Source organism: Gracilinanus agilis, chromosome 1 (genome assembly GCF_016433145.1).
Source record: "Gracilinanus agilis isolate LMUSP501 chromosome 1, AgileGrace, whole genome shotgun sequence".
Lineage (NCBI taxonomy): Eukaryota > Metazoa > Chordata > Mammalia > Didelphimorphia > Didelphidae > Gracilinanus > Gracilinanus agilis.
Genome location: NC_058130.1, coordinates 786,031,200 through 786,041,674, shown reverse-complemented (window position 1 = coordinate 786,041,674; position 10,475 = coordinate 786,031,200). Strand labels below are relative to the sequence as shown.

The 10,475-nt window shown below is 37.5% G+C and overlaps 1 protein-coding gene across 1 annotated transcript in view; it reads right to left on the bottom strand.

The window, feature by feature from the left end:
• Nucleotides 1-405: 405 nt before the first annotated feature.
• Nucleotides 406-10,475, bottom strand: part of LOC123230461 (vomeronasal type-2 receptor 26-like) — a 13,235-nt gene continuing 3,165 nt past the window's right edge. The window contains exons 2-3 of the mRNA XM_044656612.1: nucleotides 10,060-10,183; nucleotides 406-1,301 (exon numbers count right to left, since the gene is read on the bottom strand). Coding sequence (XP_044512547.1) covers nucleotides 406-1,301; nucleotides 10,060-10,183 — 1,020 coding nt within the window. The remainder of the gene's footprint in view (nucleotides 1,302-10,059; nucleotides 10,184-10,475) is intronic.

Here is a 10,475-nt window from a genome sequence, read left to right as displayed (position 1 = left end):
ATTTAAGTTGTGGTTGAGTCCAGCAGTGAAAGAATCCTTAATGGTAATTCACAGAAGGTATGGAAGATGGGAAAGTTTCCTCATAACTCTTTACCTCCTATTCACCCATAGACCAAGGGATGAGAGGGAGAATTTTCAAGATTCTACATCATTGATAACAGTCTCCACAAAAATGCATAGCAACATCTTCAAAAAAGCAGTGGTCATTTCACTCTGGGTATGCAGCCAATGTGAGGGTAATTCAACCAAACAGAGAGAATATCACACAGAAACTAGAGTGTAAACATCACCAAAACTGACAAACATAGACATGCCAGATTAATTTCTATCAATCTTTACAATGATTATTCCCATTACTGGAAGTATAAGCTAGTAATCCAGGGAAAAAATATTGCCTATAGAGGCTTATTTCTTCTTGATCTGTCTCTGGGTATTCCTATCTGGTTTCAAGAGGATCACATAGCATTTAGGAATAAAAATGCAGCCCAGTAATCCAGCACTGGAGGCCAAGATGGAGAAGATCTCCACAGCCACCATGGCCTTTCCTTTGGAGCTCTGATACGTGGGCAGAAAAGAGGCCCAGACGCTACAAAACACCAGCATGCTGAAGGTGATGAACTTGGCTTCGTTGAAGGTGTCAGGCAGATTCCTGGCCAGGAAAGCCACAGTAAAGCTTCCCAGGGCTAAAAAGCCCATGTAGCCCAGGATAAAATAAAATGCAAAGACAGAGCCTTCATTACATCTAAGGATTATGTGGCCATATTCTGAGTGTGTGTCTGCCTCTGGAAAGGGAGGATAGGTGCCCAGCCAGATGCCACAGAAAATCATTTGAAATCCAGAGCAGATGAGAACAACATAGATAGACATTCTAGGATGTATGAACATGCGGATCCTGCTCCCTGGCCTGATACCCTTGAAAGCCACAACCACTATTATAGTTTTGGCTAAAATGGAGGAAACAGCCACTGTGAACACAACTGCAAATATGGTTTGCTGGAGGAGACAGGTGGCAGTGGTAGGCTGGCCTATGAAGAGCAGGGAGCAGAGGAAACAGAAGATAAGGGAGATGAGGAGAGCATAGCTGAGAGTCCTGTTATTGGCTTTCACTATGGTAGTGTCTTGGAACTTCACAAAGACCCCCAGAACTAGAGCTGTCAGTAAAGAGAAGGAAATGGCCATTGAGGCCAAAGTCATCCCCAAAGGCTCTTTCACAGTCAGGAATGTCACAACCTTGGAGAGGCAGTGATCTCTCTGCTTGTTTGGATATTCATCCTCAGGGCACTTCTTACATTGATCTGAATCTGCAGGAGACAAAGAAGGGCTCAATGTTTAGATTCAAAGATTGATCCCAAAGACCCCAGTATGGAATATCACACCATGGCAGTAGAGCAGAGTAGGGCATGAGGTAAACTTTGTATACATTCTAAGGGTGACTCATGAAAATGGCCTTTTTCCTTTTTTCCTCTTATCAATACTATCTTAGCTTGAAAAACAATTAAAGGTAAGGCTCAAATATAGTGTTGTGGGAAATACTGATAACTATATCAATCCTTTTGGCTTTCATGGGAACCCAAATCTCCTTCTCTTTTTCCTGAAAGACAATATCACTGGAAAATAACATGCTAGAAAATAGAAATCACTGGAAAATAACAAGGCTAGACCTATTCTGTTCATGTCATTTTTTTATTGGCTGGGTTTTGGATCACTTTGATTCTCTGTATTTCTTTAACTAACTTACATCTGTTCCTTTAAAAAAAAAAACACCTTAACTTCTGCCTTAGAATCAAAACTGTGTATTGGTTCTAAGGCAGAAGAGAGGTAAAGGCTAGGCAATGGGGTTAAGTGACTTGCCCAGGGTCACATAGCTAGGAAGTATATGAGGACAAATTTGAAACCAAAACCTTATATCTCTAGGCTTGGCTCACAATCCACTGAGCCACCTAGTTGTCCCTGATATCTGTTCCTTTTGACACTCCTCTTAGTATAATACATTTATTAGTTTCTCTCTCTCTCTTTACATGTATATATATAGTCATAAAAATGTTAAGATGTTGTCTGTGTCTGTCATGTTATGTAAAAATAAGTTTTAATATAGATTGTTTGAATTAATCTTTCCTTATTTTTCTGAGCTCCCAATGTACTCCTTGGCACAAAGAATATTTATACATTTTACATATGATTTATCAATGCTTATACTGTATATATTTATTTTGACTTCTCTGTTGGGAGGCTCCCTGAATTCAGGAATTATTTCTTTTTGTCTTTGTATTCCCGTATTCCCATCATTTATCATGAAGACTCTCATATATCTCATGGGTATTGATTGGTTAAATGAATGATGATTTCTTGATTAACTGGAAGATTTCTTCTACAGAAATTTTATTTGTAAGTAGTCCTCCTGGGAGTCCTCCAGAAATTAATGCTGTTCCATGATTTATTCAACAGTGAATTAGATAATCCCTTAATATAAGTGTCCAACCAAATAGTTTAAAGCCAAATTCTTAGTGGATCATGGTTTGTTTGCATTGCTTTTCACTTCTTTTTGGACTTATGTATTGATCATATCTTCTCATTTAGATTTATGACATCTTGAAGTTTATCCTGGAAATGCAATTCCAAAAACCATTTCCAAGACTATTGTTCCATCCTTTGTTTTAGCTGACTTTCTGTTCTCAAAGCATTCTCTTTTGCCCTCCTTACTCCTCCCTCCCTTTTCTGTGATTTTTTACAATAAAATTTTCCCCAAAAAAATACTTAAGTTGCCTCTGTGACAAAAGGTGAAAATACAAACAGATCTGTCTTCTAGTAATGTCACAAGTCCCTATTGAAAATTTTGTTTTGTTTTTGTTTGATTGTTTCAGTCATTTCTGACTCATCATAATCCCTTTTCATGTTCCTTAGCAAATATATTTTACCATTTCTTTCTCCACTGGATTTGACAGTTGAGGAAATGAAGCAAAGTTTTGTTACTTGTCAGAGCCTTTCAGTTTGCTGAAACTATACTGGAATACAGGAAGATGAATGTTCCTGAACCCAGCCTCAGCACTCAATCCACTGCATCACTTAGCTATGCTAGTTTTTGAAAAATATAATAAAATAATATTCCGTATATATATAATATACAAATACATAATATACAAAATTATATATGTGTATGTATATATGTGTATATATGCATATATATATACACATATATCTATACATACAGATCTTGAAGTTTACCCTGGAAATGGAATTCCAAAAACCATTTCCAGAGCTCTTAATCCATCTTTGGTTTTAGCTGACTTTCTGTTCTCTAAGCATTCTCTTTTACCCTCCTTATTACTCCTTTCATTTTCTGTGTATGCTGTATATATACCATAAACAGCAATAAAGTATGATGTTCAATTGTGAGTGATTTAATTATTAACAGCAATGCATGGACCCTGGATAGTTCCAGAAAACTGAGGATAAAAAAAGGCTATCCACCTCTGTAGAAGGAAATGACAGAGTTTGAAAACAGACTGAAGCAAACAAGTGTCACTCTATTCCCTCCAGAAATATTTCTTTAATGCAGAGATAGTGAACCTTTGAGAGGTGGAGTGCTGGGCTCTACCCCTCATTCTCACCCCTCCTTCCTTACACCAGACAGGGGAGAGAAGAGCTCTCATTATGCTGCTGGACAGAGGGGCAGGTGAAGTGAGGAATGTCCTCAAGCACATGGAAATGGGAAAGGGAGCAACTCTGCCCCAAGTCCCTCTGGCTTTCTAGTCATGAACTCTGGCAGGTGACTGTAGTTATGCCCACAGAGAGGGTTCTGTGTGCATTTTTTAGAACATGTGCCATAGGTTCACCATCACTGCTCTAGTGTAAGCTATGTGTGTCTAGTTTTACAATATTATGAACATAGAAATATATATATTGTACAATGCACACACACACACACATATAGCCTATATCACATTATATGGTATTTTGGGAAGGGAGTGGGAGTGGGAGAACATGGATGGAAAAATGTCAGAAAAAGATTATTAAAAATTGTGTAGATATGTAATCTGAAATATATGTGCCTGTGTATTTTATATATGTATAGATGCAAAAATATAGATATATATATATAAATATTTAAAGGTAGTAAAGTGTATTATGAACAAGGCTTGGAACAAGAACATTTGAGTTCAAACCCTAATTCTAACTCTTACAAGTTGTGTGATGATGAGCAAGTCAGCTCACTTTTGACTATGTTTGTTTCCATATAAATGAAAGGAAGATAAAAACACCTCCATCCCAAGGTTGTTATGAAATTCAAATAAGATAAATATAAAGAAAAAAATGAAGCATTGTATAAAGGCTGATTATAATATTATTATTATTTTCATCATCATAACAAAATCAAGGAACTATCCTCATTGCAGGGGAAACCCACGTGATCTCACAACAAAGTAGTAGAACAGATGAGATCATGGTGTAAACTTTGTATACATTCTAGGAATATCTAATAGAATAAACCTTTTTTTTTCTACTTTCTTATTTGGCTTGAAAACCATCTATGGCAAGGCTAAATGCAATGCCGTTTTATGAGGCATGGGAGAATCTAGTCTTCTCCCAAGATCTGAGGACATATTGACTCCATTGAGTTCTATGATCCAGGAATACATTTACTCTTCCTAAATGTGCCCAATTTCTTGATCATTAGATTTTAGAAATTTCCTGAGGTAACTACAAGCTCAGTATGGTATAGCTGATAGAGAACTTATTGCTACACAATGAAAACCAGGATTCAAAGCCTCTGTTACAAATATTATTGCTGTGGAAGGTATACCTGCTCAATATTCAAGAAAACTCTAAGATTAGAAACTCTAAGACTGATAAGATTCAGTCTTAAAAGATGGAGACAATTTCTAATTTGAAAACTATTTCTCTGGTATTTATCAAAATGATTAAATATTAGATGTGTTGCATTTATCATTCTATAGAAAATCTGACTCTTATTTGTCATTCTATGGATCAAACTTGATAGATGAGCTGAACAATAAAGCAGAAAGAATGAATATCGAATGGTTAGTCAGGAGGTATATGTATCAGTCTTTGGATGACCAGGGGGACATTGCCAAGTGATGTAATTGCTTTTGGTTTCATATGTGAAAGAAAGTATGTGGAAAAGATGATCTCAAAAGACCCTTTTAGAGTTTAGCATTATTTTAGTTATGAAGAGATGTTTCACTGAAACTACTTAGATCAAAGACTGAAACGTATGAATAATTTTCCATTATACGCACATCAGCTAAAACACTCCTTGCCCTGCCCACATCCTAAGCCAGTGGTTCCCAAACTTTTTTGGCCTACCACCTCCTTTCCAGAAAAAAATTACTTAGATCCCCTGGAAATTAATTTTTTTTTAATTCTAATAGCAATTAATAGGAAAGATAAATGCATCTGTGGCCATCACTGACCTCCTGGGTCGCTGCAGCACCCACCAGGGGGCGGTGGTGCCCACTTTGGGAATCACTATCCTAAGCCATAACATATTGAATATTTAAAGTCAGTTATTGATTCCAACTCCTTTTTCTCTAACAGTCTTCCTGAACTGACTTCTTCCTAAGTAACTTCGTTTCTACTCAGTTTCAATTCCTCAAATTCTCAAATATTCGTTTTTTTTTTCTAAACCCTTGTACTTCGGTGTATTTTCTCATAGGTGGAAGAGTGGTAAGGGTGGGCAATGGGGGTCAAGTGACTTGCCCAGGGTCACACAGCTGGAAATGGCTGAGGCTGGGTTTGAACCTAGGACCTCCTGTCTCTAGGCCTGACTCTCACTCCACTGAGCTACCCAGCTGCCCCCAATTCTCAAATATTCTGATGGATCAGCAGGCTCCTTGATTTGGGTTTACCATCCATTGTTGAAGGTCACAGTTAATCTCTGATTGTCCAATATGTGGAAGTCTTAACTTCTTCCATATTTTGGGAGACCACAGGAGGACTGCCCAATGTACTGAAGTTCTACCACATGAACATACCAAGGAAGAATTTTGACTAGCTACTTCTCATCATTTATCTTCACTTTATAATCAAATCAGCTCTTCCAATCTTATATTGTTTATTCTCATACATCTTGTACTTCTATTCTTCTTTAACTGACCTCACTGATGTGGAGATTAAAATTAATATTCAATAACTAAATATTATATCTAATAAAGTTTTATTAATAATAAACTTAAAAAAACTAGAGTGAAAAGGTGCTAAACTAACTTGACCTGCACTCATGAAGAAATAAGAATGAGGGAGGAAATACAGAACTTATAAAACAATAATATAACCACACAAACGTGGAGGTACAAGAGAGATTAAAGGGAAATTTGGGAAATTACTAAGAGACTTATGGGGGATGAAGTCCAAGGTTCAAAATTTCCATTTATACAATGGAAAAAATTTGCTTACACTAGTATGAATTTCTCAATTGTTTTCAGAGTAATTTTCAGTTTCAGTACTTTAGAGACTTGTATTCTATACCTCACAGGCACAAAATAATGCTTTTAGAAGAGGTTTTTTTTTTAATAGATCAGCCTTCATTTCTGGAATAAACTTGGGGGTCAAAAAGGAGAGCTATACTTACCTTGTGCATTGTAGGCTGTTTTTCTTTTTCTGTTCAACTCTAGTCCCAACCTATCCCCTGCATTGTCTGTGCCAATCATGCATACTGATGAAAAATCTGTATATGTTATATTTCTAAACGAAAGCCTCATCCATGGAAATTACACCATCTTTCCTGCCTTTATCTTCAGTGTGTCCATAGCGAAGACAACTTCTTTAGAGGGTTTATATATCTTTACTAGAAATTTCTGTAATGGTCCAGAGCTAGATGTAAACAGTACAATGCAGTATCAAAACCAGGTCCATCTGAAGGATGTGACCAACTCCAGGATATACCTCTGATATTTAGCAGAGGGACTGGGCTTGCTGATCAGGTTAGTAAAATACCTTTGGAGGGTTCAAAACTTCCTTTAGTCAACAAAAAATCAGTTAAGTTGGACGATAATATCATGAAGTCAATTTTAAATCAGTGGGTTCCATTGTGGAAAAACTATTAACAAAGTGTCTTTGTTCCCAGATATAACTGGCTATTGAGACTGATTTCTCTGTGGGTATAAGTTCAAAAGCTCTGCAATCTCATTACATGAATTATTGGAATTGTAGTCCTTGAGACAGTCATTTTCTCCTTTCACTAATGTTAGAGATGTAGTGAGTTGTGTATAGGTAAAACCCAGTTGGAATGAAGGACAGTTAAAGGGACATGAAAAATTGTCAGAGTTCAATTTTTCAGTGGATCATTCATGGTAGAAGTTAAGATAGGGAATAGGAAGGAGGAGGGAGAAATACAGAGGCAGAGAAAAAATTAAATGAATAGAGACAAAAAGAGAGAAGAGAGACATAGGCATGAAGGAGGGAAATTATACGGAGCCATGCCTCTATATGATTTTTTGGGGTCCTGAGCAGTGTGGTGGCATAGGATGGTTAAGGCAGGAGAAAGAAAATGAGAACAACTAGACTAGTGGTTAGCCCATGCTGTCCCCAATTCTGCGGGCACGGAAGTTTATTATATACTGATTTCAAGCAAAAAAGAGTCACAGTTGGTAAGGGGCAATAAATCACGCATAATCCATTGAAGTCTAAAGAATACAGATGCAAAGACAAATGGTCAAATTTCAAACCCCAATTCAGCAGGGGATAATTCCAGGAGAGGAAATATCCCAGGGAGATGCTCATCAATTGAAATCTGCATTCAGACTAAAGACTCCTGTTTTAATCTGAATATACGATTTTATCTAAGCAGCATTTGTTAGGATTTAGGCTTCTCAATTATCAAGGAAGGAAGTCATCCACTCAGTAGAAGCTGGTCTGCCACTTCAAAGCTCTCCAATAAGAATTGTAAAAAAGGTGGGGATCAAAGACTGAGTCAAAAGAGGAGCCTCAGATTTTTATCTTAGATGGCCCATTCTGTCTGTCCTGACATGCAGTGCAGAAAATCATACACACAGTTTTACTTGCCGATGATTTTGTAATGGGATCCAGATAAAATATCTGTTACAGACTCTGTTTCTCTAAATGACTCCTAATAGCCTCTTGGAGGGATCAAGTTGATTTTGGATTAACCTACCTGCTGGTACCAGAGCCTTTTGGGGCTTAGGTGACCAGGACCAAACGCAAAGACTGCCTCAGTCTGGATTGGTCACGTAGGGAATCCAGATAACAGGCCCTAAATTTGATCCTATTTCTCCAATGACTTTAATACATCGAACGGCTTCCCACAGGAAACGAGAGCAAGTGACAGAGAGGAAGAGAGAGGAAAGGAGATAAAGACAAAGAGACATGGCCAGAGACAACAAGACAGATACAGAGAGGGAGAGACACAGAAATGGAGTAAAAAAAGAAGAACATAAAAAGTATAAAGGAGAAGGAAAGGACACCCTGATGGGGGTAGCTCTAATCCATAAGGGTGTCTATGTTCTGTCCCATATTTTAGATGAGAAAGATTGCAGGGAAGATGTAGCTGCCATCCTATTCTTTCCTAATGTCTGCTATCAGGCATTCTGTTCTTGATTTAAGCTTCCTTTAGCTAAACTTCAAAGACCAGATTATTTGGTCTCTTCCTTTAGGAATCTTCATTCTTATTCTTGATACTCTTGGACTCTCAAACAATGGTCCCAGGTGTTCTTATGATGGGGTGAAGACTAGCACTTAAAGGATATAACATACCAATTGGGGCAAAAGGGAACGGGGTGTTCCCTTGTATTTGAACACAGAATCAGTTTGTTCTATTGGCCATTGCATATTCATCCCAGACCTAAATCTCACCTTAATTCACTTATGTTTAAAATTACTATAGACTCAGACACCCAGACTACATTTTTTACCATATGTGTTTCTCTTAAAAATACACTGAGAGGGGCAGCTAGGTAGCTCAGTGGATTGAGAGTCAGACTTTGAGACAGGAGGTCCTAGGTGCAAATCTGGCCTTAGACACTTCCTAACTGTTTGACCCTGGGCAAGTCACTTCACCCCATTGCCTACCATAACCATTCTTTCACCAAGGAGCCAATACACAGAAGTTAGTGGTTTAAAAAAACCAAAAAATAAAATAAAATACACTGAGAATATTCAATGAGAGAATATAAATGTAAGAATATATCTATAGTGTATTTAATTGCATTGAGGTGGTGGTTTCCCACAGATTCCAATACTGCAATGTCTCCTTGTAAATGATGATGACTGTGTCTTTTCAAAGACTATTCTGAGTCCAAATTATGTCAGATTCTACCAGATTCTGCCCTAGTAAAAGACAATGTCAGTTTTCCAAGGACAAGTGTCATTTAGTAAGAGAGACTCATCACCACTAAGTTGGGAGAATCGATTCATTGGCAATAGCCCAGTACGCAGTACATCAGGCAACTTTATGAATATGACACTGTTGAAGGCAAAGTATGTCTTTCCTTGAAGAGGAAAACAAAGGAATCCTGTCATTTGCAGCTCATTCTCTTCTTCATCTCCATTTCATCTCTACTCTTCATCTAACTTACAGTCATCTCCTAGCACTGAGGTATTTGATGTACCATTGTCTGGACTCTTTGTCTAACTATCCACTTTCTCTGAATCGTTAGATGCCTGTCAAGAGTTCTCATTTAGAAATGAAAATTTCCTTGCTTCTACTTTACCAAGTGTATGAATAATGGAAAGACGTGGAGACCAGGAATGGCTCAACTTCCTCTCTATGGGATGGCTAAATTTTACTGACTTGCATTTGGGCCCAGATGACTCAGTTTTATCAAACATACATACAAATATACATCTCTACAGACACCAATGATTTTATTTAAAATAAGACTAATAGATCTAAGTTTATCAAAGAATTTAGAGGATTTCTTTTAAGTATAACCTTATCAATGTGTAGTGGATGACTATGCCATGGGAACTTATTTCAGAATATTCTTTTAAGGTTCCTGTTCTCTTAAACATGCAGAGTTGTTTCTTGGAGCTGAAGGTGACTGTACAAGAACAAATTGTTGGTTATTTTCTTCAGAAACTCACCCATATGACTGGAAATCTCCCCCTCTGGGCATGGGGAGCAGTCATAGCAGCAGATCACTTGCCCCTCTCGAGCGATCTTTCTCAACCCAGGAAGGCAGCTCTCACTGCATACTCCACGGGGTGCCTAAGAGAGTAATTGGAAAATGGAATACAGATCTTTACCAAAAAAGGAATCTTATTTTCTATGTAACCATTTCTTTGACCTCCAGTCCCATAGACAGTTAAGTGGTAGTGTAGAGAGAATGCTGAGCTTAGAGTCAAGAAGGCATGAATTAGAATCCAGCATAATGGAAGTGTATTGCCATTGGCAAAGGATTTAAATTTTCTTTACTAAACTTTTAGGTGGAATGAATAATAGCATTTACCTCATGTTAGGGACCAAGACTTTAAGATAAGATAGTCACTCTTCTAAGAAT